The 26,402-nt window shown below is 47.6% G+C and overlaps 5 protein-coding genes across 16 annotated transcripts in view; 3 read left to right on the top strand and 2 right to left on the bottom strand.

The window, feature by feature from the left end:
• Positions 1-6,208, bottom strand: part of MINDY1 (MINDY lysine 48 deubiquitinase 1) — an 89,582-nt gene extending 83,374 nt beyond the window's left edge. The window contains exons 1-2 of the mRNA XM_074188765.1: positions 6,120-6,208; positions 4,383-4,609 (exon numbers count right to left, since the gene is read on the bottom strand). The gene's annotated coding sequence lies outside the window, so the exon portion shown is untranslated. The remainder of the gene's footprint in view (positions 1-4,382; positions 4,610-6,119) is intronic.
• Positions 115-6,014, top strand: BNIPL (BCL2 interacting protein like). 4 transcript variants are annotated; one of them, XM_074188775.1, is made up of 10 exons: positions 135-355; positions 1,093-1,188; positions 1,355-1,419; positions 1,578-1,802; positions 2,841-3,023; positions 3,222-3,324; positions 3,461-3,592; positions 4,173-4,259; positions 4,452-4,550; positions 5,669-6,014. In XM_074188775.1, the coding sequence occupies exons 1-10, from the start codon at positions 324-326 to the stop codon at positions 5,703-5,705; spliced, it is 1,059 nt and encodes a 352-aa protein (XP_074044876.1). In that variant the 5' UTR covers positions 135-323; the 3' UTR covers positions 5,706-6,014. The 4 variants fall into 4 exon arrangements, with proteins under 4 accessions (XP_074044875.1, XP_074044876.1, XP_074044877.1 ...); XM_074188773.1 differs by having other exon boundaries at positions 137-1,188; XM_074188774.1 differs by lacking the exons at positions 4,452-4,550; positions 5,669-6,014 and adding an exon at positions 3,743-3,888 and having other exon boundaries at positions 115-1,188; positions 4,173-4,258.
• Positions 6,209-6,248: 40 nt separating the features above from the next.
• On the top strand, positions 6,249-11,912 carry LOC141488590 (uncharacterized). 2 transcript variants are annotated; one of them, XM_074188781.1, is made up of 3 exons: positions 6,249-9,464; positions 9,970-10,079; positions 11,203-11,912. In XM_074188781.1, the coding sequence occupies exons 1-2, from the start codon at positions 6,432-6,434 to the stop codon at positions 10,063-10,065; spliced, it is 3,129 nt and encodes a 1,042-aa protein (XP_074044882.1). In that variant the 5' UTR covers positions 6,249-6,431; the 3' UTR covers positions 10,066-10,079; positions 11,203-11,912. The 2 variants fall into 2 exon arrangements, with proteins under 2 accessions (XP_074044882.1, XP_074044881.1); XM_074188780.1 differs by having other exon boundaries at positions 6,249-10,079.
• CDC42SE1 (CDC42 small effector 1) lies at positions 11,817-20,640 on the bottom strand. Of its 4 annotated transcripts, none has more exons than XM_074188796.1 (5): positions 20,542-20,640; positions 15,387-15,708; positions 14,787-14,900; positions 14,334-14,422; positions 11,817-13,979 (listed from the first exon to the last, which is right to left on the bottom strand). In XM_074188796.1, the coding sequence occupies exons 2-4, from the start codon at positions 15,438-15,440 to the stop codon at positions 14,348-14,350; spliced, it is 243 nt and encodes an 80-aa protein (XP_074044897.1). In that variant the 5' UTR covers positions 15,441-15,708; positions 20,542-20,640; the 3' UTR covers positions 11,817-13,979; positions 14,334-14,347. The 4 variants fall into 4 exon arrangements, with proteins under 4 accessions (XP_074044897.1, XP_074044894.1, XP_074044898.1 ...); XM_074188793.1 differs by lacking the exon at positions 20,542-20,640 and adding an exon at positions 20,098-20,203; XM_074188797.1 differs by lacking the exon at positions 20,542-20,640 and adding an exon at positions 20,098-20,202 and having other exon boundaries at positions 14,787-14,897.
• On the top strand, positions 15,166-25,438 carry MLLT11 (MLLT11 transcription factor 7 cofactor). 5 transcript variants are annotated; one of them, XM_074188789.1, is made up of 2 exons: positions 15,166-15,307; positions 25,022-25,438. In XM_074188789.1, the coding sequence occupies exons 1-2, from the start codon at positions 15,257-15,259 to the stop codon at positions 25,295-25,297; spliced, it is 327 nt and encodes a 108-aa protein (XP_074044890.1). In that variant the 5' UTR covers positions 15,166-15,256; the 3' UTR covers positions 25,298-25,438. The 5 variants fall into 5 exon arrangements, with proteins under 5 accessions (XP_074044890.1, XP_074044891.1, XP_074044893.1 ...); XM_074188790.1 differs by having other exon boundaries at positions 15,206-15,311; XM_074188792.1 differs by lacking the exon at positions 15,166-15,307 and adding an exon at positions 18,576-18,697.
• Positions 25,439-26,402: the final 964 nt, after the last annotated feature.

The following is a 26,402-nucleotide window of genomic DNA, read 5'->3' on the forward strand; positions in this document are numbered from 1 at the left end:
AGGCAAAAGACCAGATCCTCTCTTTCATTCTACCTCAAACTACCTATGCCTTGGAAATCTAGTCTGGAAACCAGAGCATCTTCTTCCCGCCCACCCACTCCCCACACCCCTGCATAAAGAGGCGGATTTTCTTTGGGCATGCCTCTCTGGGAGTGGAGGTGGCAAAACCTGTTTGAAGATGAGTTTACTTCCCTCTCTACCACCTCCTCCTCTGGAGGCCATAAGAGCAGTCACTGAGGCAGCAGCACTAGAGGGAAGAGGTAGGGGACGGGCTACTTGCACTCCTCATCTTAGATGTTTAGAGAACAGAGAAACCTGTGAAGATGGGAACTTTACAGGAATCAAGAGATTTTGGGTAAGTGCTGGGCCTTCCCCTTTCACCTGGCTACCTCTTAAAACCTGGGATCTTTGAACTTGATGTCATTGGTCTTGAGGGGGCATCTCTTTAAGTTCCATTAATTTGACTCTTAAGTCAAAGGTCAGAGTGGTTTCATAGAGGAAAAGGGACAGTCATTACTTTTGGCAGAGAACAGGAATAGTTTTAAGTAGAGAGATGGATAGAAAGAACCCCAGAAGAGTTCCTTGAGCAAAATTGGAGAACATGATAAATCTATCTTGCTTTTAGTTCTAATTCACACTCTACCAAACAAAAGTGGAACTAGGCCCTTCTTGACTTGTTTTCCTGTTCCCAGCAGATGTTGACCTATACCTTTATTTCCCTGGCCCCACCCCACAAAAGGTTGGGGAAAGGCAGGCCTGACTGGTTGTCATCTTCCTCAATTGTAAGTTAACAACTGAGTAGATCTGTCCTGGATTCAGGACAGTGGCTATGGGGGCTACCTCTCAACCTAACTTTGCAAGTGGGGAAACTGAGATAGGTGTAAGGCATTCAAGGGATATTCCCTCCTGCTGCTGTCCTCAAAACCAAAGAGTAGGGATGAGCTGGTTCACCTGGAGGGTGGGGAGGCATCTGACTGCATTCTCTTACATGTCTGCTGCTTGTGTCCCCTTGCTGCTTCCTATTACTCCCAAGAGTAATGCTGCCCTACTAACCACCTCTCAATTCCTTTGTACCTTGGGCAATGGTGTCAGGGCTCGGGAGAATGTGGAAGCAGAAGATCTGGGTCTGTCACAGAGATTTGGGGAAGTGGAATTGAAGGAAGAGTGGCAAGATGAAGAGTTCCCCCGGTGAGAGGATGGATGAGGGAAGAGAAAGTGGAGTCTGGGGTGCATAGGAATAAAGGATGGGAAAGAACTGGGAGCATAGGTGGGAAGATAGAAGGGGCAGAGCATGATTTAACATCGGCACCCTATTTCCCATTTCTTCCTGCTCCCTACATTCCCTACATCCCAGACTGCTCCCTGAGGAAGTCAGTTCCTTTGAGGATCCAGAGAACAGTAGAGAAGGTAGCCAGATGGGTGAGTAAGGTTGAAACTGGGTACTAAGTCCTGGTTTTCACTGAGGGGAGGGTGTGCCTCCCTTTTCCATCCTCAGCTCGCCCAGTTTTCCTTCTCCCATGCCTCTCTTGTCCATTCCATGTCTCCTTTCTTCAGTCATCTTTTCCCTGTCATCCCAGGTCCCTTAAACACTCTAGCACTATGCGGTAGGCGCCACATGCGGAAGCGCCTTTCACCCCCAGAACTCCAACTGAGCTTGGAGAAAGACTCTGGAGATAAAGAAGCCTCTCCCACCCACTCCACCCCTTCCTCCCCACATGGGAGCTCTGACCTAGATGTGGATGATTTGGAGACACCCTCAGATTCAGAACAGCTGGACAGCGGGCATGAATTTGAATGGGAAGGTAGGAACTGAGGCTCAGAACTAAGAATAGTGGAAAACTGGGGAAATGAAAGGAGCAGGGGTAGAATAACAGGGTTAATAAAGTGGAAGATAATTTAGAAAGCATGACTGACAGGCTGAGGGGCCAGTGGGTAAAGGTCCAGTGAATAAATCTGTAAGGGGCCTAACTAGAGCCAAGAAATAATCCTCATTTGAAATTGATAGGATTGATCTAAGACTAAAGGAGACTAAGGTGAATTGTCCAAATGAAATGGGCTGTTCAGGGAAGTAGTTGGTTCCCCTCTTCCCCACCCACCCCCAACCTTTGCAGAGACTGGATGACCACTTGTCAGGAATATTCTAGGAGGAAATTTTATAGACTAGATGTCTCCTAGGGTCCTTTCCCAATTTTAAATTCTATGAACTAAAAGACTGGCTAGTAATGGACTGGTCTGACTCCTTGCCAATGAGAGGAAGCAATGTTCAATTAAAAATTGTGCTGGGGGCAGCTAGGTGGCCCAGTGGATAGCGCACCAACCCTGGAGTCAGGAGGACCTGAGTTCAAATCTGGCCTCAAACAATAATTATCTAGCTGTGTGACCTTAGACAAGCCACTTAACCACATTGTCTTGCAGAAACAAAAAAAAAAAAGGTTTAAAAAAATTACACTGAATTTGGAGTCAGAAAATCTCAATTTGAGGCCCTGTCTTTGGACCTCAGATTAAAATGAAGGACTCAAACTAGATCATCTTTACAATCTCTTCTAACTAATTGTTTTGATCCTGAAAATGGGGATAAAAGTGGAAATGGGGCTAATAAGGGTAGGGCTGACAAGAGTCATATCCAGGAGAGTGTAGGCATTACGAAATGGAACAAGACCACCATTTGTCCCTACTATGGGTACAATTCTGATTTTATTCATGAGAATTGGAGAGTGGGGATTGAAGTGAGGTGATAGGGAGATGAATTGGAATGTAACCCAGTGGTCAGAGCCAGTGTGCTTCTGTTAGACTCAAAGAGTGAGGAGGTGTGAATTCATATAACCTATTCCTGTTTCTAGATGACCTTCCCCAAACACAGGGCCTAAGGGCAAGTGAAGCAGCTGAAAGACTGGGCCAGGATTGTGTATGGGATGTGACTGGGGAGGATGGCCATCACTGGAAGGTGTTCCAAACAGGACATCGGGAGCTTCGAGTGGATATGACAATTATTGAACCCTATAAGAAGGTTCTGTCTCATGGAGGTAATAAAGGACAAAAGGATAAATATAGAGCTGGGTTCCCTGCTAATTAAAAGTATTTAAATCTGGGGACTATCAGTCCCCATCACCATTCTAACTTCCTAAACCCCTGTCCCTTTCCCTCCTGGTCTGTTCTCAAGTCACTTCTCTCAGACTTCACTAATTCTCTTCTTTCCTGCCCCTAATCCTGTCCTTTCCCAGGTTACCATGGTGATGGCCTCAATGCTGTTATCCTTTTTGCTTCCTGCTATCTACCCAGAAGCAGCATTCCTAACTACAGTTATATCATGGAGCACCTGTTTAGGTGAGGAAGGAAGCCTGAAAAACAGGAAAGTGGACTGGAGGAGAAAGGAAAAGAAATAAGAAAAACCTATAACATCAGTAATCAACTTCACATTACTTTCTCTTTTTCATCCCCCTGCCCCCAATTCCACCCTCAGGTACATAGTAGGGACTCTAGAACTACTCGTAGCTGAGAATTATCTGCTTGTCCACCTGAGTGGAGCAACATGCCGAGCCCAGGTACCCCCTCTGAGTTGGATGCGCCAGTGTTATCGTACCTTGGACCGACGGTGAGAACCCTGGCAAAGCTGATCTCATTCTTTTCTTTTTCCTTGGTGTCTCTGTCTCCCCCCCCCTTCCCTTTGCTCAAATTCCCCTTCTTATTCATTTTTTCTCTGACCCTGCCTGCCTTCTAAGCCCATGTTTCCTTTTCCTCACAGCCCTTCCCACTCTCTTTTATTCAATGACTATGTGCCACCTGAGGTTCTTTCCCAGGAACTCTGTGGAATAGAAAGCTTACAAGGGGGGCCAAGATAACAAAAATGAGGAAGAAACTAGGAAACTGCACAGAGGAGACCAGAGAGAAGTAAGCCAAAGGCCCAAGTTCTCCACTTGGATTGGATTGGGGACAGAAGGCATTTCAAGCATTTCTTCAGAATTAGGAGGGTCTGAGGGAGAAAAACTAGAATTAAGCCCCCCAGGCTGCAGCTGGGCTGAGGACCAGATCTCAGACAGAAATTCCTAATGGAGGGTCAAAATTAATTAAAGGGTTGATTAAGGGACAGAAGGTGGAAAAGAGAGCAAACATCCTCTGGGCCTGGGACTCAGCTTAGGAAGGAGAATGTTATGATCCCACACTTTTTATTTCAGACTCCGAAAAAACCTTCGGGCCCTGGTGGTTGTACATGCCACGTGGTATGTCAAGGCATTTCTAATGATGCTCCGACCTTTTATCAGGTATCTACCTCAGGAGAGATAAGCATCCCTGCCCCTTCCTCTTCCTTGAATTCAGGTTTCCCACAACCCATCAGCCTTTTTGGCTCAAACCACACTTAACTGAACCAACTTGCTACTGATTACCTTTGTCTTCTATGAAGAAGTATGAGAGCTGCTTGTCTAATCTTAAACACACATGATCTCTCTCCTGAGTTCCAAGTTTAGCAGAAAAGTTCGTTTTCTGGACAGCCTGGGAGAACTGGCTCAGCTCATCTCCTTGGAACACATCCACATCCCTGATGCTGTCAGACAGTGAGTTCTGGGAGGGGCTCCCAGGACAGGAGATAGGGGAGGGATAGACAAGCAGAAGCCTGTGGAGAGATAAGAAATGAAAGACCTGGTTCTTCAGAACTTGGGATAACCAGCTCTCATAAGAAAGTGACAAGAATTCTCTGTTTCTGGCTTGTGCAAATATGTTGGGTAGAGGCTGGATCAAATCCCTTTTTTTTTTTTTAAGGTTTTTGCAAGGCAAACTGGGTTAAGTGGCTTGCCCAAGGCCACACAGCTAGGTAATTATTAAGTGTCTGAGACCGGATTTGAACCCAGGTACTGACTCTAGGGCCGGTGCTGTATCCACTGCGCTACCTAGCTGCCCCCAAATCCCTTTTTTATATACAAAAAACAGTGACCAGAGCAGGATGGGGGTTAGAAGAGTGAAAGGTCAAATAATGAACCCTCAATAAAAAGGAAGAAGGCACTATAAATGGAAGTGAATGCGCAGCTGTTTATTGAAGGAAGAAGGAAGGTACAGTGGCTGGGGTCAAGCAGACTCCAGTGGGTAGTGGGGAGAGCAAGTCTTTTTATAGGGTATTAGATATAGGAGGCATGATGGTATGGTTTCTATAGGGATTGGAACCATTGAGGTCTCCATGGAGGATGTGTTTTGTTCACCAAGGTTGAGATTGTGCAGTGTCTGGAGTTTCTATGGAGGTTAGGGTTCATGTCCTTAGGAAAGGATAATCAATGGGGCTCTACTGGGCAACAATGTCACTCAGGCCTGGAACCAACCAAGAGAAGACTCTGGAGGTGGGTTTGGAAGGAGGGGAAGAACAAAGATTGAGAGCTCCAGATTGACAACTGGAAGGGACCTCAAAGGTCACCTGTTCTCTCTCAGCTGAAACTGAGATGGGTGGCTTGATCCAGATTACATGAATAATGAGCAGCCAAACCCCATCTGAAACCCAAATCTAGCATACACAACTAGCCAGAGTTTTGAGGGGGCAGATTTTATGTGGAGAATCCAAGGAATAGGAAAAGCTAGAAAGGACACAGACATATAGATTTGCTAGATCCACTGCACCCAAGATAAGAATAGGGTCCAGAGATATTCTTCCCTGTCTTTGTCTTTTTTTTTCCCCCCTACAATCCAGGCTGGACAAAGATCTGCATGGCTCTGGAAGGATTTAAGTCTGATGTCTGAACTGGACAATGGCTCTGGACCCAAGGAAAGAGACTTGGCAACCTTCTGAACTTCCTGAATTAGTACTCTGTCTCTTGCCCCTCTCCCCCCAACCCATTCCTCTTTTTTGGATTTCACTTTCCAACTTAGCCAGCTGTTCTCAGAGAGCATGCCATGAAGTGGCAGATTTGGACTCAGGCCTGCAGCCCTTAGGCCCGGGCAGCTGTCTTTCTGCCAGGCTCCCTGCCTTCCTGTCTCCATTCTTCAACAAATTCAAACGTACAACTGCGGTTTAATAAATTCAGTTATGAGCAAGACTTCAGTTGTGTGTGTGTGTGTGTGTGTGTGTGTGTGAAGGAAACGTCCCCATTCGCATCCCAATGACAGTCACAATCTCTCCCCACTGGTACCAGCTGCTCTACCTGTCCTGTGAGGATGGGGCTCCCAGGAGGAGGAGAGGAGGCTGCGGCGGCAGGAACCGGGAGATGCTCTGGGAGGGATGGGGCTGGACGGGTGGGGTGGGCGTTCCAAGTTCCCGGGTTCCTATGCAACACCCCAGGGGAAGCGCCCGAGCTGCCCGATGGGCCCATTTCCCCCACCCCTGGGGCGTTCACGCTTTCCGCTGCGTTCAGACGGACCCGGGAATCCCGGGAGAAAAGGGAGGGAGGGAGAAGCTGAGCCCCCGGCCCTTGCTCCCCTCCTCTCCCCTCCGCTCTACAGCGGCCCTCCCCGTGATGCCCACCGGCCGCACGCTGCTCTGGGCCCTGTGGCTGATCCTGGGGGCCTGGGCGGTGAGAGCCCGGGTGCTGGTCCGGAGCCAGCCCGGGGGCAGCGGAGGGGACCCCGCCCCGCCAGGAATCCTGAGCCTGGTCTGGCCCAAGACCGTGAAAAGGGCCGACCCCGGGTGGGTCGGGAAAACGATCCATCTAGAGGAAGGAAACAAGCCGGCCCCCCCCGCCCAGCGCCCCGCGGTCCCAGGGCTCCGGGCCCGGGGAGGACAGGGCGGCCGGGAGCTGGACCGGGAGAAGCCGCAGAAGGAAGACCAGGAAAACGACGACGAGGACCCGGAGCCGAAGGACGGGGCAGCCCGCACCCGAGAAGGGGCCCGGACGGAGGAGCGCCCCGAAGAGCCAGGGCGGGAGATGGAGCAGGAGCAGAACCGGGAGCGGGGGGCGACCGGGGAGGAAGACGGGGCCCGGGGCCCGGGAGGACCGGGAGAGGCGCCGCAGCAGCTGCAGGCCCCTGGGGGGCAAAGGCCGGGACCGGGAGAAGAGGGCCCAAGGCCCGAGGAGGACGAGGACGAGGACCAGGGCCAGGGCCAGGACCAGGACCAGGACCAGGACCAGGACGAGGAGGCTGAAGACTTAGAGCAAACGCAGAGCCCTGGCCAAGAGGTGGAGCAGATTAAGGTGGAGGCGCAGGAGGAGGACGAGGAGGAGGAGGAGGAGGAGGAGGAGGACGAGGAGGAGGAAGATGAGGACGAGGAGGACGAGGAGGAGGAGGGGCAGCAGCTGCAGGAACAGGAGGACGACGAGGAGGAGGAGGAGGAGGAAGGGAAAGAGGAGGAGGAGGAAGAGAAGAAAGACATTCAGGGACAAGAGCAGAAACTGGGACAGAAGCAGGCTCAGGAGCAGCTGCTAATGCAGCAGCTTCAAGAGATTTTGAAGAAAAAGCAGCAGATCCAGGAGCAGCAGCAGCAGCAGCAGAAGCCGCAGGAGCAGCAGCAGGAGGAGCCACAAGAGCCACAGCAGATCCAGGAGCAGCAGCAGACCCAGCAGCAGCAGCAGGAGCCACAGGAGCCACAGCAGATCCAGCAGCAGCAGCAGACACAGCAGCAGCAGCAGCAGCAGGAGCCACAGCAAACCCAGCAGCAGCAGCAGGAGGAGAAGCATCCACAGCAGATCCAGGAGCAGCAGCAGGAGCCACAGGAGCCACAGCAGACCCAGGAGCAGCAGCAGAAGCCACAGGAGCCACAGCAGATCCAGGAGCAGCAGCAGAAGCCACAGGAGCCACAGCAGATCCAGCAGCAGGAGCCACAGCAGATCCAGGAGCAGCAGCAGAAGCCACAGGAGCCACAGCAGATCCAGCAGCAGGAGCCACAGCAGATCCAGGAGCAGCAGCAGAAGTCACAGGAGCCACAGCAGATCCAGCAGCAGCAGCAGCAGCAGCAGCAGCAGCAGCAGCAGCAGCAGCAGCAGCAGCAGCCACAGGAGCCACAGCAGATCCAGCAGCAGGAGCCACAGCAGATCCAGGAGCAGCAGCAGCAGCCACAGGAGCCACAGCAAATACAGCAGCAGCAGCAGCAGGAGCCACAGCAGATCCAGGAGCAGCAACAGGAGCCACAGCAGATCCAGCAGCAGCAGCAGGAGCCACAGGAGCCACAGCAAATACAGCAGCAGCAGCAGGAGCCACAGCAGATCCAGGAGCAGCAGCAGCAGCCACAGGAGCCACAGCAGATCCAGCAGCAGCAGGAGGAGCCACAGCAAACCCAGCAGCAGCAGCAGGAGCCACAGCAGATCCAGGAGCAGCAGCAGAAGCCACAGGAGCCACAGCAGATCCAGCAGCAGCAGCAGCAGGAGCCACAGCACACCCAGCAGCAGCAGCAGGAGCCACAGCAGATCCAGCAGCAGCAGCAGGAGCCACAGCAGATCCAGGAACAGCAGCAGCCACAGGAGCCACAGCAGATCCAGGAGCAGCAGCAGAAGCTACAGGAGCCACAGCAGAGCCAGCAACAGCAGCAGCAGCCACAGGAGCCACAGCAGATCCAGCAGCAGCAGCAGGAGCCACAGCAGATCCAGGAGCAGCAGCAGAAGCCACAGGAGCCACAGCAGAGCCAGCAGCAGCAGCCACAGGAGCCACAGCAGATCCAGCAGCAGCAGCAGCCACAGGAGCCACAGCAGATCCAGCAGCAGCAGCAGCAGCCACAGGAGCCACTGCAGATCCAGCAGCAGCATCAGCAGCCACAGGAGCCACAGCAGATCCAGCAGCAGCAGCAGGAGCCACAGGAGCCACAGCAGATCCAGCAGCAGCAGCAGGAGCCACAGCAGATCCAGGAGCAGCAGCAGAAGCCACAGGAGCCACAGCAGAGCCAGCAGCAGCAGCCACAGGAGCCACAGCAGAGCCAGCAGCAGCAGCAGCAGCAGGAGCCACAGGAGCCACAGCAGATCCAGGAACAGCAGCAGCCACAGGAGCCACAGCAGATCCAGCAGAAGCAGCAGAAGCCACAGCAGATCCAGCAGCAGCAGCAGGAGCCACTGCAGATCCAGCAGCAGCAGCAGCAGCCACAGCAGATCCAGGAACAACAGCAGGAGGAGCCACAGGAGCCACAGCAGATCCAGCAGCAGCCACAGCAGATCCAGGAACAACAGCAGGAGGAGCCGCCACAGGACCCACAGCAGATCCAGCAGCAGCCACAGCAGATCCAGGAACAACAGCAGGAGGAGCCACAGGAGCCACAGCAGATCCAGCAGCAGCAGCAGCAGCAGCTGCAGATCCAACAGCAGCAGATCCAACAGCAGCAGCAGGAGCCACAGCAGACCCAGCAGCAGCAGCAGCAGCAGCCACAGCAGATCCAGCAGCAGCAGCAGCAGCAGCAGGAGCCACAGCAGACCCAGCAGCAGCATCCAGAGGAGAAGCATCCACAGCAGATCCAGGAGCAGCAGCAGCAGCAGCAGCAGGAGGAGGAGAAGCATCCACAGCAGATCCAGGAGCAACAGCAGGAGGAGCCACAGGAGCCACAGCAGATACAGGAGCAGGAGCACATTCAGGTGCGAATGCAAGAACACTTGCGGCAGGAGCAGACAAAAACACAGGAGCAGGTGCGGGTGCTGGTGCAAGCACCATTGCCAAAGCACAAGCGGTTGCCCTCTGAGATGACAAGGATGGGTCTGGGTCCTAGGCCTAAGAGTAAGATTTCAGGGTTTTTCCCCACCTTTGGGCTCAGGGCCTCAGAACCGCAGCTGCCACCACTTGAACAAGAGTTTTCTAACAAAGGTCCAGCCCCTCCATCAGAGATGCACTTGGTGATGCTAACTTGGGGCCCATGGGAATGTCATTGCCCCACGGGTACCATGAGCCGAGTTCGGGGAGGAAAGTTGTTGAATTCCCCTGAGCATCCTCAGTCTAGGGCCCAGAACCGCCTAGAGACCCAGCGCCAACCCTGCACTTATGCCCGCTGCCATTGTAACCAGGAGAAAAAAGAATGTCCTTTAGATCACATCCCTTGCCTCTCTGCCTCTGGTGCCTGTAACTACCATGCTTCCCTGGCCCCAGTGGCAGGTTCAGAAGACCCCATCAATGAAACAGCCTTTTGGAAGCAAGTCCGAGAGGGTCTGGAAGAAGTTTGGATTGGACTCCAGGCCCTGGTGACTAAGGAAAAAAGGGTAAGCATCAAGGATGGATGGGATGATGGATGGATGGATGGATGGATGGATGGATGGATGGATGGATGGATGGATGGATGGATGGACACTCTTGCTATATATAAAGTACTGGGGATTCAAAGAAGACAAGCCCTGCTCTAAGAATTTATCATCCAATGAATCATTTGGTCCATGGTTGTTATTAGATTTATATCAATATTTATCTTTGTGCCAATCAGTCATTGAAATCAACATATTTAGATACCAGCTAAAAATTTCTGATCAAATTGGTCTTGAGCCAATCTATATATGTTGGTCATAATTTTGTTAAAAATCACTGAGATTATACAGTCATGGTACAGATTAATGCTTTGGGTTTTTTGGTTGGTTTGGAGGTTTTTTTAGTTTGTTTTTTAGATTTTTTTCAAGGCAATGGGGTTAAGTGGCTTGCCCAAGGCCACACAGCTAGGCAATTAGTAAGTGTCTGAGGCTGGATTTGAACTCAGGTAGTCCTGACCCCAAGACCGGTGCTCTATCCATTGTGCCACCTAGCTGCCCCTGATGAGTGATTTTTCAATAGGTATTAAACAATTAGTGGCGGACAGTTGACTAAAGCAGCTCAAACAGAATCTACTGACTGGGTAATGATTTTACACTGACTTAGTATAATAGGTCATTTATTTGCCAAATGGAATGATTTTTCACTATTGGGTTGAAGTCAGGTAAATAGGATATTTATTTGTCTCTACTTTTTCCCTTTCTTTGACTTTTAGCTTGATCCAGATTCAGACATTTAAAAAACTAACATTAAAAATTAGAAAATATTTCAGGCTATAACTTGGGAATGGGGAGCAGGGGAGGAACCTGTACAGGTTCCTGTCTCTCCCCCAATGGGTTTCTTTACATACCTATAAATGTACAATGAGAATACAGTTTAATTCATAAAATGAGTAGGTTCCCTTGTATTCCTACTAGGGATGGAAATTTTCAAAGTCTTATATTTTTCCCACTACTTAAGTTCAAGACATTATCTTGTAGGGTGGTTGTGGCCAGTGCTGTAGTTGGGGGGTGAAAAATCAGGGCAGGGGGTGGGAAATAATATACAAATGTGATTGTAATTTCCCCTTTTCTCTTCCCTACCTAGATTAAGAGAAACCAGAGGTGATGACCACTCCTTGTCCAGCCCCAGAGGAAGACGTGTCAATACCCTAGGTCTCTTTTTCCCCCTTCTACTCCCACTTCTAAATTTGTACATCCTATGGATATCTTTTATAAAGTAGTAAAGGATGTTTATAAAAACAGAACCTTTTGATCTTTTATCTCATCAAAGGAGTAATTGGGCCTAGATGTAGATGGAGACATACATCTTCCCAAGAATCAGGAATTGCTCTACAGGTTTCTTCCCCTGTTCCATACTCCTAAATTATAGCCTGAAATTTCAAGGAGCGTTTTTTAAATGTCCAAATCTAGATCAAGCTAAAAGACAAAGAAAGGGAAGAAGTAGAGAACAGAAGAGTCAAGGAATCAAGACCCTTCAGAGGATATTCCATCTTTTCCCCCTGACTTCATTCTAATTAGCCCCTCCCTAAGGCAGGGGAAATGCCCAATTTAGCTATATCCATCTTCATTTCTTACCCTCTTTTACTCACAATGTAAGCCAAGAACCTCCTAAATTCACCCACTTAGATACAACATTCTCTTTCCTCCCCGCAACTCCCCAACCCCATAAAACCCCTACAAAGAAGATCCTTCTGAAACTTTTTGCTGGAGAATTTTTTTTTATTTGAAAAAAATTTTTTAACAAAGTATGGCAGTTTTATGTTTTTTGTTTGTTTGTTTTTTTTGATAAATTAAGACTCTCAAACACAACCCAATCACTTATGGAAGTTTGTACAAGTGATGGAGAAGGCATAAGTGACATCTAGTGAGTTCCTTAAAAGGAAAGGCCAAAGGTAAGAGATCTCAAAAGGGAAGGAAAAAAAAGGAGTGTGGCCCAAGACAAAACATGAAAACCAACAGTATTCACAGGTCCAACTGACCAGATAGTACCTCACCCATCCAGAACCAAGTCAATTCCCAGGCAGAGATGACTAGTTTCCACTCAGTTTTCAGGGTAGAATATCTAGGTTACCCTTCAAAACCACCAGAAAGATAACCAAGCATGAGCCAGGGAATTATTGTGCCATATCAACCATTGATCTAAAGAGATATTTAAAAAGTAGAAAGAACAGAGTTTTGTAAAAACAAGGGCCCTAGTCAGTGTAGACAAGGCATCTTATAAAGATGGAAGAATCTGAGTCTCAGGTCACATGCTCCTAAGCATGCCTCACTTAGTGGGTCCTTCTTGCCAAGGGGGTGATTGCCGACAGAGAATACCTTGCCTCCTTCTCTTGGCTTAGTGGAGTGTCAGGTTTGGGTTTGGCTTCTGCCTTCCTCAATCTTGTTTCCCACCCCTTTCAAAAAAGGGAATAACAAAGAACGCCAGAGAAAGACATCCACCACTTTGTGCCTTCACACAACAATGACCCCTTTTGTCAGTTGAAGAGCTTCTCAGAATTCATCCTAACCCTTACCTGGGTCTGCTATTGCACCAGGCAGAGAAAAATATGCAAAGTTTTCAGCACTGCACTGACCCCTTCCCATTCCAGGATACTCTACTAATCTCAGCCTTCTGGAACCTCTCTTCCAATTAGCAAGAATGCCTTCTATATCACACAAACATACACCTATCACAGAAACATTAGACACACACATACAGAGAGTTGCATGGCTTGAAAAGGTGTAGAATCTTGCTAACCCTGGCTATAAGGGGTCTTTGTGACCCGTCCACAGCCCAGCTGCAGAAACTCAGATGGGCCAGAACTTGAGGAAGAAAACCACTTGGGAAGAAAAATACATCTTCAAACCTCAATCTAGTAGGATTTCTATTTGGAGCAGAACCCTGCCCCCAAGCAGGGGAAGGTTTCCACCTACAAATTCAAAGATAGCCCTTTAGCTCTCTTCCAGGATAGTCAGGAGGGCCTCCCTGAGGTATAACTCCCTTCTGTAATTCAGGGCCTACCTCTTTTTTTCCATCGTCTCCCTCACCTGGGCCAGCAGGGGAGGACAATGCAGGTCAAGCCTGATCCTGAGGATTTGACAGAAGGATAAATGACTAGCACATAGGTGGTTTCTCCCAATTCCTAACCCCGAAATAGACCTAGTGGGGATTGTGATGGTTCCTGGCATAGTTGGGGAGTAATTAAGAGAACTGGTCTTAAATTAACTCTTTAATAAAAAAAAAGTGGGGGAGGGAAGAAGGGATAATTGGTGGGAACTTACTAATGCTATAGAAACCAGGGTTAAAAGGCCCTAGGTTTTCAGAGATAGATGCTGAAATGCTGTGAGCTGAGGAGCTAGAGTCCAAGGGGAAAAATGAGAGAAGTAGGTGGTTGTCTTTCCCAGTCCCTTGCCTGAATTTTGCTTCAAGTCCAGGAAGGGAGCTGGAGAGGCTGTGAACGTAGGAAGCCATCAACAAAGCTGACGACTTTGCCAATGCGACCCATCTACCCCAAAAAGAGGATTTCTAAGTTAAGGATCCAAGTTGAAGAGCAGCCCAGGGCCCAGACCATCATTAAGGAGCATAGACGTTACCCCAGATTCCTTCCAGGGGTGAGTGTAAGAGCTCCTATCTCAGGTCAGTTGGGTATCCAAGGCTAGAGCTGGCTAGCCAGTGGTCACTTTGGTCAGTCCTGCTGCCTTGACCCCATCTCCAGGAGGGGCTTGACCAGGATGGTATAGTGGGGAGTCCAGTCTTCCAAGCTCTTGTAGACACTGATAGGTAGGGAAGACAGAGGGGAGGGTCCTGGGGTCATTGGTTGAGGAAGGGGCAGCATTTCTTCTTAGCTGAGCACAGGATTGGGGACTCCAAGATGGCAAAACCTGAGTAGGAAAAGAGTGAATTACTTTAATGACTTAAAGGAGACTGAGGACCAAGGAGGGAGAGACCTACTCAGAAAAGACTATATTGTAATGATTTCAAATAGAGTGGAGCTTAATGAATGAATTGAATACATTTCTGAATATTTTTCTTTCAGAATTCTTATCTCCACATTGCTGTCACCTGACTGTGTTTCCTTTAATCATTATTTTATCTGCTGGATTTCTCTCACATGTGGGACTTCACTCACATTTTTTTCTCTCTCATTAATTTCCAACCTGGGCTAGAGGATCAGGACCAGAAGGCAAGAGGATAGAATGAGTGTTGGGGACAGAGTGTTTTTCTCCTTCACTTACCATCTCCCTTAGAGCTATAAGCCCCTGGAGCTGCTCCACGGCCTGTCTCGATTTCCCTTGGATCTCATTTGCTCTTGTACAGCACCCGTCTATGAGGAGAAGGTATCTTAGATAACTATATTAACCCCACTGTGTCTCAACTCCTCAAATGGAGAATTGTATTGCCTGGTTTCCATTTAACTATGAAGCTATTTCTCAGATCTTGCCTCTCTGCTTACAGCAAGTCTCAGCCTCTTTTATTTATCTTTCATAAGTATGAAACGTAAGCAGGTCTTCATAATAATTCTCTGTATGTGTATGATGCTTTATATTTTTCTAACTTTTTTACACCCATATCATTAGACTTTGAAAACCATGTTTTTGAAATGGGCTTTGGAGATTTCCTTTTCACAGCCCCATCTTTGGAACAAGGACTGCCCCCCATCCCAAGCCTCCCTCTTTTCTCCTATTTACCATGGATAGTCCATCTCCAGCCCCCATCTCTCCAGAGCCAATGTGTGTTAGATGAACAAAATTCATTGGTTCTCCAATCATGGTCCTGTCAATCCGCCTTCTCTTCTTCTTCTGCTGGGAAAGGGTGGAATGATTAAGAATCAAGATTGTCAGTCAGAGCTGGGAAAGAGTGACAAGATACCAGGATCCTTTAGGGAGGAAAGATCCTTCCCTTGATAATACCATGGTGGGGGGGGGGAGTGGGGCAGATGAGAACCCAGGAGGCATTTGTGCCAGGGTAGATTGTAACATGAAAGAAAAAGACCTGGGGCAGTGGTGTGGAGAGCTGAGAGTCCCCCTGGTTGATGACAGAACAATGAGGATGGTTGCCTAGCACTCTGCCCCCTCCCTGTCCACCTGGGATTAGTGGGCAGAATGGGAGAAAATAAGGACCACTAATTTTTTAGCTTTGCTTTGTACTATCTGCCTATATGATGCCATCTCAGAAAAGACAGAGTGTGCCTCAAAGAAGACAGATCCAGGTAGGTGTGTAAAGAATAAAGTATATTACCTCTTCTGTGACAGGGGTGGGGTGAGGGAGGGAGAAGGGGAGAGACTTACCGGCTGGGGTTTCTCTACCACGCAGCAGCCCAGTTTGTGCCAAAACTCACTCATGTTCCCTGATGGTTCCAGTTTTGTCCCCCTGCCCGAGGCCCCAGAGGGCTCCTTTTCTGGTCCCTTGGTCCTCCTTCCTTGGAGACCCCCTTTCCCTCCTTATTTTCCACTGGGGATTGATAATTGAAATGAGTCAGGTGAACTAGGGAAGGGAGGATCCTATGAACCTTCGACTAGTCAGTGCCTCAGACCACGGGGGACTACGAAGGAGGGAGAAGAGTAGAACAGACGGGGCAGAAAGTTGTATTTTCCTCAAAACTTGGGAGACCTGGAAGAGACAAGGATATGAAGAAGTCAAGGTTAGTAAGTACAACTCTCCCCTTGAGGACCCCATAACCCAAAACCAAAAGCATCTTCCCAAATTTCTCTTCTTGCCATGCAGCCTTCCTGTGTATCCTTTAATCATTATTTCATCTGCTGATTAAAGGAAACAGCCTTCCTCTTTTTCCATTTTAGGGCCTACCTGCATCATAGCCCTCAAGTAAAGAGGGTGATAGTGATGAAAAGGGGCATTAAAAATGGGGACGGGCAGAAGCTTGTGGCATCTAGAGAGATGAGATGTTTGGGGAAAGATAAAGGGAGGTAGGGACTGCTGGGGAGAACAGAGATAATCTAGGTTGGGAAGTGTTGCAAGATTCAGCTTTCTCTCCCTGAGGTGGGGGCGGAAGAGGAAGGGCAGATAAATAAGAAGTAAAGAGGAAATAGTGGTTTCTTCTTCTCACCAACTGGGCCCCTACCCCTAAGAAGCTTCCTTCCCTACCAACACCAATTCTGCTGTCTTGTCCCTCTTCAGAACTGTGCCCCTCCCCTCACCCCCTATCCCTTAGATTGCAGGCCTTGTCTAAGACATTTAGACTAGAAAAGCAAGAGAGATAACCTAACAGACTTCAGAGAGGTCTTCATAACAAATTAGAATTCTTGGTTTTGTTTATCATTTTCTTCACCTAAAAAAAATTCACCTTGACAGTTATAATTCTTCTACAATCTGATTTTAACCTCTTTCCTTCCATAGTTCATACTGCTTTTTTTTTTGTACTCTACACTCCCGTCCAACACGAGCTTATTAATTAGCTGTTGTCCGGTCTCATTATGTACCTTTTCATCTTCCTACAGGACAACCTCATGTGTATGCTAACCCTTCTCATCCTGCCTGATGAAATCTGTCTCTCCACAGGGTCTGAGTCAGGTGCCATGGCCTCCCTGAAATCTCTTGATTCCTTCAGCTAAAAGCAATCATTCCCTGTGTAGACTTTTTTTTTTTAGTTTTTTTTCAAGGCAAATGGGGTTAAGTGGCTTGCCCAAGGCCACACAGCTAAGTAATTATTAAGTGTCTGAGACTGGATTTGAACCCAGGTCCTCCTGACTCCAAGGCCGGTGCTTTATCCACTACGACACCTGGCCACCCTGTTTAGACTTAGACTTTCTTAAAGCACTTTGTCCAGAGTATTCCTCTGTCCCATCATATTCTACTTTTTGACATACTAACTTAGCATGCTTTCTCCCCCATCCCTATTAGTTTTTATTTTTTAGGTTTTTGGAAGGCAAATAAGGTTAAGTGGCTTGCCCAAGGCCACACAACTAAGTAATTATTAAGTGTCTGAGACCGGATTTGAACCCAGGTACTCCTGACTCCAAGGCCGGTGCTTTATCCACTATGCCACCTAGCCACCCCCCCCCATTAGATTTTTAAACTCCTTGAGGAAAGAGAACTCTGGTTTTCTTGGTATTTCAGAACCCAGCACAAAACCTTGAATATAACTGGTAACAATAAATGCTGGTTTAATTGAAATTAGTTCCTCCTTCTTTTCCCCAGTTTGGCATAAGTCCTCCATTACCTGGCCTTGAAAAATAAGTCAAGAATGTGTGTGTCTACATTTTGTATTTATGATGCATGTATTTTGAATGAGCATGTTTCATCATATAGATGATCTGTAGATAGCTGTATGTTACATGTATGTTGTCTAGATGTGTGTCCCCTATCCTGAGAAGGCTTTCAGCAGTCTCTCCAGCCTTTTTTGTATAATGCATCATTCTCCATAAGAACTCCTGCTTCTCTGTAGCCTTGTCCCATTCTACTCCTCTCCTCAGCCACCTTTAGTTGCTTTATCAGTATCAACAATCAAAGGCTTAACACCAGAATAAGAGATATATCCATTGCTATTTAAAGTGTTTAATGATCTTTGGTAACTGTAAGATCAAGACATTTCAATTCAACATTTGTTCCAATTCATTTATTCGATTAGCACTAAGTGTACTAGATTCTAAGCACTCTGCTACTACTGAAGATTTAGAGATGGAAAAATAATAGTACTTAGCTTCAAGTAACTACAATCAATTAGTATGACACACAAGAGTATGACAAGGTCTCTACTGACCTCCAGAAGTTTCAGTGTCTCCCTATTGCCTTTAGAACAAAAGATGAACTCTTGTTTGGCATTTGAACCCTTTCCAATCTGACTTCTGAGATCCATCCTATTAGTTCTTTTTACAGATTCTTAAGCCAAATTGGCCTACTTGGAACACGTCCCTGTACACACTATTCCATCTCCTGTCTCAATCTTTGTCTTTCCCTTCTCCTTTTGAAATTCACAACTGCCTGAGTATTTTCTTGGTTTTCTTTGTTATTGGTCTACATCCAAACTCTGCTTCAAAATGATTTTGTATTTCCTATGTTTTCCCTCAGTAGAATGTAAATTCTTCAAAGGCCCGGGCTGTTCCATTTTCCATTTTCCCTATCTCTTGTCCTTAGCAATAACTGATGATTACTAAACCCTTAATGACTTAGACGGAGTAAGAGCAAAAGACAGATAATAGTTCCTATTAAGATACTGAAAGTTTACAAAGTTCTCTCCTCCTGTGAGATGCAGAATAAATATTCTTAGCTCCCTTTTCCCTAGCGGAGATGATGAGTTTGAGTGGACCAGGAAAGCTTTGATGGAGGAAGGAGAGGCCTTCAAAGGAGAGGATTTCAAATGGATGAGGAGGAAAGAATATACTCAGCATAAGGGATGACCTAAGTGATGATGCCCTAGGGCAGGACATACATCATGTCTGTTTTTCTCACCAATTACTGAAATCTGGATCCAAGAAGGAAGATGAGCCCCTGTCTTCCAGATGAAGTCCATTTTATGAACAAATTCATAAAAATATAATGCTGTTATTTTAAATGGATTAACATGTATTAGGTCCCTCCTAGGCCATACAGTTAGCACTAGAATTTCAGACACCGGAAGCCGACAGCACCAGTAGAGACTTGGGTGAGAATTCTGGTTTTCCTGTTTTATTTACTGTAAATATGGGCAAAACTCTAAAACTCATGAAGCTTTTCTCCTGATCTGTAAAGTCTCAATAATCATGCATGACTTACTTATCTTACAAAGTTAGAAGAAAAGAACTTTTAAATACATGAGTGTTTCATTTATGATACCAAAGGACGTCCCTTCCCTTCCCCTGGAATGAAGAGATTCTAACAGCAGTGAACTGGGAACATCAACATAGAGGAGACTGCGTGAGACAGAAGGGAGAGGGTTTCCTCTGGCACAGCAGACAAAGGCCATACGCTAGGGCGCACAACATGGGTCTGAGGATGGGGGGGCTGTGGTCTGTTGGGCCGTTAGTCTCCGTGCTAACAGTGGGTGGAAGAGGTCAAGGGGGAAATGGAGAAAACAATGAAGAATCGGAGGAAACTCTCCCCCCCATCCAAGGCAGGCTCTCCCGGGAAGCTGAGTGGACAGAGGTAGATGGGGGGGAAGAGGGGGACCGGCGGAGGGAACAAGGATCCTTCTGTTCCTCCTTGCAGGGACCCGGCCCCAGTGGGCAAATGATGCCCAGAAGGGGTCAGGAAAGTTCTCCGCGACGCGGCTGCGGTTCCAAGGAGAAAGCTCCCGAGCCTGGCTCCGGCCGGCCCGTCCCCACCCCCACCCCCTGCGGCCCAGGTGGCCATCTTGGGTGGAAGTGGGGCGCCGGGGAGGTCAGGCCCGGGTGACTGGGGGGAAGGGGGCCGAGCTCGCAGGAAGGGAGGCCGGGCTGGAGAGCTCCCGAGGCGGGGTCACGGGGGAGTGGCGGCGGGGCCGGCCCGGGCGGGGAGCCCCTCCGGCCCTCCCCAGCCGGCTCCTCCCGCCCAGGGCCCCGGGGCCCGAGGAGGGGGCTCTGGGGGGCCGCGCCGGAGGGCGGGTGGTGTCGCCCCCGACTCCCCGAGCCCTGGGCGGCCCGGCCCGGCCCGGGGTTTGTGGGGAAGGCCGTGCAGACGGGGCACGGTGGCTCTGCGCCCCGGTCCTGCCGGGCCCCAAACCGGTTTTCCCGGTCCCACGGCCTCCCGGGCCCGGCCCCGGCCCCGGCCCCGGCGGCCTGACGAGCCTTCACAAGAAGCCGCTGGAGGGAGCGGGGGCTCCGGCTCCCCCCGGCCCTCCGGGGAGGGAGGCCCGAGTTCGGGGGGCAGGACCCCGGTTCCGCCAGGGCACAGGCTCCCCTTGGGGCCCCCGGCGCCCGCGCCTGCCCCGGCCCCAGAAGCCCCCCGGGCCCCTCCCCCCGCCCGGGCCCCGGCCCGCGCCCCCCGAGGCCCCCGGGCCCCCCGCCCCAGTTCCCGCTGCTCTCACTACCGCACAGCAGCGGCGCGGAGCCGGACGAGGGGCCCCCGGAGGGGCCACGAGCCTCTGACCTGCCTGTCCGGGCTGCGCGTCTGCGGGCTCCGCGGCTCCGCGGCTCCGGCCCGGGTCCTGCCGGCCGGGCGGGGAGGCTCCGTCTCCGGCGGTGCGGGGGAGCCGAGGGCGGGCCTGGCGAGAGGTGGGGCCGGGCCGCGGCGGAAACGGCAGCGACTGCGTTACGAAACCCGCCTTCCGCAGCCGGGCCGCAGCTCCCACCCTGGACACACTGGGGAGTGCACGCCGGGGGCCGGGGCCGGGGCCGGGGCCGGGGCCGGGGCCGGGGCCGGGGCCGGGGCCGGGCCGGGGCCGGGGCCGGGCCCGGGAGGAGGCTGCCCCTGCCCCTCCTGCCCCGGGGCCCTCCCAGGCCCACCCCGCCTTTGTTCTTTCCGGAAGGTCAAAAGGAACATTTCTGCCCTTTGTGTGAGCGGGTTAGACATCGCTGCCCTTAGAGACCTCACCTGTCCCCTCTGCGCCTCCTGCCCAGCCCTCTCCAAAAGGGAGAAGGCTGGATTTATTTTGGGACCTCGACCGGGGGGTTCTGACAGATGACAGCACTGCAATAGAGTCAAGGAGTTCTCCAAATCTGAGTCATTTCACATCTGGGTTCCCTGATGTTGGGGGGAGGAAGGTTCACGCCTTTGACCCTCACCTCTTGCTGCAATGTAGACAGTTTAACTCCTAAACCTAAAAATAAATCAAAGAATAAGAAACACTGCTAGCAGCTGTCTGGGAGAAATGGGAGCTAACGTTATTGAGAGCGGCCTATCTTCTTTCTGCCCCCAGGGAGGGAAGGCCCTAGAATCTTTGAGAAGTAGCAGAGTCAGAGGCCCAGGCAGGGAGGGGGAGGGGAGCGGGGGAGTCCTTCCGCCCCTTTAGGAGGGGCTGCATTGCAGGGGGAGACAGAATCAGTCAGAGAAAGGCGTGAAAGCAAGGCAGACAAAGCTTCCACCGCAACCTCCTCTGTATCCATCAGCCCCCAAGCCCCCCGAAGCCTGAATCATCTGTGGAACCCACAAATTATTGGTGATTGGTAAGCTGAGCTGAGGGTTTGGGGGTAAGAGAGAGAGAGAGAGAGAGGCTGCTTGTTTTGCAGGGATGGAAGATGGGCTGGACAGAAAATTTACCGGCCCTGCAGAAAAGGAAAAAAATAAGGGGAGATCTAAATAATAAGTGGTCAGTAGATAGGACTGATCTATTGTATTTTTCATGTATTCATTACATATATCCACATATAGCTATATTTATTTAGATATTTAATAGCCTTTCCAAATATTATTTCTAGTTATTTATGTGTACATATACATATTCTTTTCCTATAATTTCTCTTACATATGTATTCTACTTATATATTGATATATTCATCTTTGTCTATATATTATAATTCATCCATCTTCATTAAAAAAAATCTTTTTAGTATTTCTCTGATGTAACTACCCTCTCCATGAAATCCGTGTTTAGCCTACGAAAGATTTTATAGAAAGAGGTGTGTAGGAATACCCTCCAGTCCTCTGGACATCAGTCTTGCTTTATCCCATCTTTCTCTATAGAGAAGAGGCAGAAGCAGGGAAGGGGAGGCCTTCTGTCATAGGGAGCTGTCCTACAATCTCCACTGAACTCAATGCAGTATATGAGTAGGGGAAAAGGGAGTCTGTTTCTGGGGAAATTGTATGTTTGCGGTTCAGATGTCTGGAGGGAAAGGTAGTAGTTCCAGGAAAAATGGTTGGGGAGAAGATGGGGCATTTAGAACAGAACAGCTCCTATTACTTTTCCATCAAGATACAGACCCGGTGAGGTGAAGTAGGACACAGATAAGGTCTTCAAAAGGTTTGATGTGATCAAGTCTTTGTGTGGCTGTAAATGGGTGTGTCTCTGTCTTTGATTTCTATATTCCTATGCCTCTTCTCTTGGTATGCTGATAATCTTCACCTGCATCAACCTGTGAAATTATCTAGATAACTGAGGACAAAATACGCTTTTGCTTGAAATTCTAGATAACTGAAAAACGAAGGCTATATTTTCCCTCCAAGTAATACTTTCAGGTACAAAAACATTTGATGGAGTAAGGAAAGCCTTTTGCTGGATTTTGTTTAGAATGGAATTTTGCCTGGAATTAAGATGTATGCTATTGTTCTGAAGGGCATTTTGAGCATCATCATTCAGATAAATTTTATATGTAGACCTAGTTTCTCTGTTGTAAATTCCTGCCTATTTATTTAGATCTCCATGTCTATGTATCTGTCTCTGTGTGAGCTTCTGGTTAATGACATAGCTAGATTTAGATCCTAAGCAAATATTTTTTACAAAGATGTTTTCCCTGACAATTGAAAAAAAAATGAGATTTTCTGCAGTGCCTAGTCAGAGGAATAGAAAATGGAGGCAGCTCTTCGGATTTATTTCTTGCTCTTTATGGTCTTTTACATTTTCCTCATGTATATATATATATAAAATATACATATATGTATATTTTATATATATTTTGCTACTCAGAAAAATAAGTCTAGGTAAGTAGAGAGTTCTTACAAAATTAGAGATATAGCCACGTTGAGTTTGTAAGTAGAGGATTTATATTACAAGTCTGATCAATAAATATTAAGACGCCTATTAGCTTAGAACTGTATTGGACTTTGTAGGAGATACAAGAAAAATATAAATTATCTATCTTGTCCTTGTCTTCAAGGAAGCTTTGCAATACAACATTTGGGAAAATATGAATTGCAAATAAGGCCATTTGTTGAACTTGGTACCACTGTTTAGTCTTCTGGGTTTATTTCTGAGGACTTTGCAGGGTTAAATATATAGATAATAGCTCTTTTCTTACATATACATGTATTTTTTTGAAAATATTTTTGAGGTGGAGCAGAACTGAATATCCCAGGATGATGACCTCACCTTTCCCACATACTTCCCCCAAGCTATGCCAGCCCTCCCTGCCTCACCCTCCCTTTCTCCTAAGCAATTTCCATGCTGACTAATGCTCAGCTTGTAGGTTTATTTTGGAGTTCATGCCTTAGTTAAAAAGAGAAAGAACAACACGGATCAGTTAACATTTAAAAATTCCTTCCAGTCTTCTTATGCCAAAGACTTCCATAATTCTATCTACCAAAGGATGTTTCTTTTCAGACTCTTAATACAAAATTTTCACATTAATTTAGGAAAATATATGCACTATTTAGGACAGAGGCATAGAGTTATAGTTGGGATGGGAACTATTATAGGGAATTGTCTCTGAGATCTTCTCAGAGAAAAGGGAGAGTGTCCTGGTCCCTTCTGGACATTCCAGGCAATACCTTCCATCTCCACTCCAGTGTCTTTGAGAGCTAGGACTGTACAAAGATGCAGAGGTCTGGACTGCTTGGCAGCTGTGTGTGGGTGGCATCAGCCTGGTTGGGGTGGGGAGAGTGAAAGTGATGCTTGGAGAAAACTCCATTAAATAACTGAATCTTCCACCCAAGATTTCTAGTCCCTAGCCTTTACTGTCCTCAGCTATTAGCTGAAATAAGGGCAAAAGGAATAATAAGCAGTCATGTAAAAGGAAAACTTTAAGGCACTAGGTTTCAGTTATCGTGTCGGGGAGGGCAAAGCTGGAAAACAGGTATTTAAGACATCAGCAGTGACCCGACAGATTTGAGGTGTTAATCTACATGTATCCCTTCAAAGTATGAAGTCAACATCATTCTTCTTTGTGGCTAAATTCTGCACACCTGTTAGAAGAAATTAGCAAGGCTTATGTCGTAGAAAAAGTCAGAGCTTAATGGAGATATATTTAAAAAAAAACACTCTAAAAGACATGAGACCTATGAAATGCAACTAATTCCATATATTATATTCTACACATATAGTATAAAACCAATTCTATATGTCATGTAGTCTATAAATATGTTAATTCTTATAGGACTCTACATGGGGAATGCTAGGATAGGTATGGAACTGGTCAAGGTTAACTGGCTTCCTGAAGGAAGTTGATTCTATCATGGAAGGAAGGAGGAGCAAAGAGAGTGGTAGAGAGGTGGATGGGAATCTTTTCAAGATGGGGTATAATCTGTTAAAAAAACAAACAAACTCAGAGACAGAAAATAAAGGTTCATTTGCCTATAGTGGTAAATCCAGACTATCCTCATTCATTGAATACTTACGTTCCTAGCATTGCATTCTAAAACCTGGTTTCTACCTTCAAGAATCTAGTTAGAGGAAAAATTAACCTGTGAAACAAATTAGACTATAATAAATTACAAAACAGCACATGTTGTATACCACAAATACATCAGAATAACACAATGTAGTGTCTTCCATCACTCTCTTAAAAGAGAGGTAGGACAGGTGTGAACTATCTTGCACTTTTAATAGGACAAAATGTTACATGCTCTTATGTACTAAACAATCTTCCTTAACTTTTGGGGGTTTTTATTTTAGAATGAGATTATATATAAAATGTATATGTAAAGTGATGATATTAAGTATTCTGCAAACCTTAAAGCATTACACAAATCTTACCTACCATATAAAAGGTTGGTACTAAATGAAAAATAAGGATGACTAGGAAGTATAGAGAAACTCTAAAAATGCACAAAATGGTTTTTGTTGAAAAGAAAGCAGGATATAGATGAGCAGATTGCTAATTGTGAGCAAAAATTCAAGGCAAGGAATGTGAAGGATGTTGACAATAATCTGTCTGCAGCGGAGAGTTTGTAGCTAGAGAGGAAGACCAGATCAGAGTTGAATTGATGTTGTAGGGAACCATTCTAAGATGGTTCACTTAAGAACAGATAGCATTTAAAAGTAAAGGATGAAAGGGAGGATTATTGAAGTCCTTAGATTGGATGGGTGGAGCACAGGAGCTGTTTCTGCTTGTTCCTGAACTGGGGAGGGACAGGAAAACAGGTCTGAAGCATCCTGGAGGCTCTTTTGCAATATGTCTACTAACTGGTGATTCCTTCCCAGGGAGCCATGAGGGACCCTGTGAGCAGCCAGTATAGCTCCTTCGTTTTCTGGAGGATGCCCATTCCTGAACTGGATCTGTCCGAATTGGAGGATCTGGGTCTGCTGGACATGTCCACCCATAAGAGCCATGGCAACAGTGGAAAACTAAACAAGTCGGAGCCAATGGAAGCTGGGCAGAACAGTCCTGAAGTGGATAGCCTCCTAGAGTACAGCACCTTCAACTTCTGGAGAGCCCCAATTGCCAGCATCCACTCCTTTGAAATGGACTTGATTTAAGGCTAAAATTTTCTCCCTATCACCACTGCTTTATTTTCTTTCTCTTTGATCTCTTCCTCCTCTTCTACTTTCTTTCCAGCCCTGCTTTCCCCATTTCATTGTGTTGAGGTGGTGCTAAAAGAAACTGCCATGGAAAGGCTATTTATTTATTGTTATTTATTTCCTTCTGCATTGTACCTCCCCACCCCCACTCCACACACTCACAGCCCTTCCCTGCCAAGTCCCTCCATCACTTTGAAAGAGGTATGATTCTTCAAAAAAAGGTCCTTGGTACCCACATTTATTTCTCTCCTGAGACTAGTTTTAAAAAACAAGTCTGATTGGGGGGCAGGCACAAACCAACCTGCCTCAGAGTCAAGGTAGTACAATAGTGAAAGGTATGGTAAATTGATTCTTGGCCCTATTGTTTTCAGCTTTATAGAGTTTACCAGCTTTTCTGACTCAGCAGGGGTGGTTTTCTCTCCAATCAATGAAATTTCTGGGATTTTTACTTGGGATTGTCTGCTATAAAAAGGTGAAGCCTATTTCACACAATAAAGTAACCCAGTGTCTTCCCAGAGAAATAAGTGATGAAGACTTAAATCCCGAGGCAAGAGATGTTAAAAAATGGAGTCAAATTAAAATATTTAAGCAAATTCTAAAATAATTGAGGCCCATCCCTCCCTTCAATGGAGCTATTTTATTAAGACTTCTCTTCCTCAGCTTTGTTCATAATTGAAGACCCACAGCTAGGGACATAAAGTCTACTAAGAAAAAAACCACTCAAATCTTAAGGTATTAAAAAATGTTATTTTGCTGTTTATGACAATCCCACATTGTTGAGAGCAGGTCCTTAGTGTCTTCTTAGTCCCATTTGGTGACCTGCATCTCAGAAGGACCTCAGCTTCAACCCCTTTGGAAATTACCAGCCCAGCTGGCTCTAATGGTTCAGATAGCTTGAGGGCATCAGATGTGATGATCAATACCTTCTTCACATCTCCACACTCTATTTGAGAGTTGTCCATTTTCCTCCAGTCATAGCTGCCCATTTAAGCTAGCATTTCCTCACATTCATCTAATAAAGCTGTTTAATCCCATGCCTGAACTTTGTTTTCTTCACTTTGTT

The sequence above is a fragment of the Macrotis lagotis genome, chromosome 5 (genome assembly GCF_037893015.1).
Source record: "Macrotis lagotis isolate mMagLag1 chromosome 5, bilby.v1.9.chrom.fasta, whole genome shotgun sequence".
Classification (NCBI taxonomy): domain Eukaryota; kingdom Metazoa; phylum Chordata; class Mammalia; order Peramelemorphia; family Peramelidae; genus Macrotis; species Macrotis lagotis.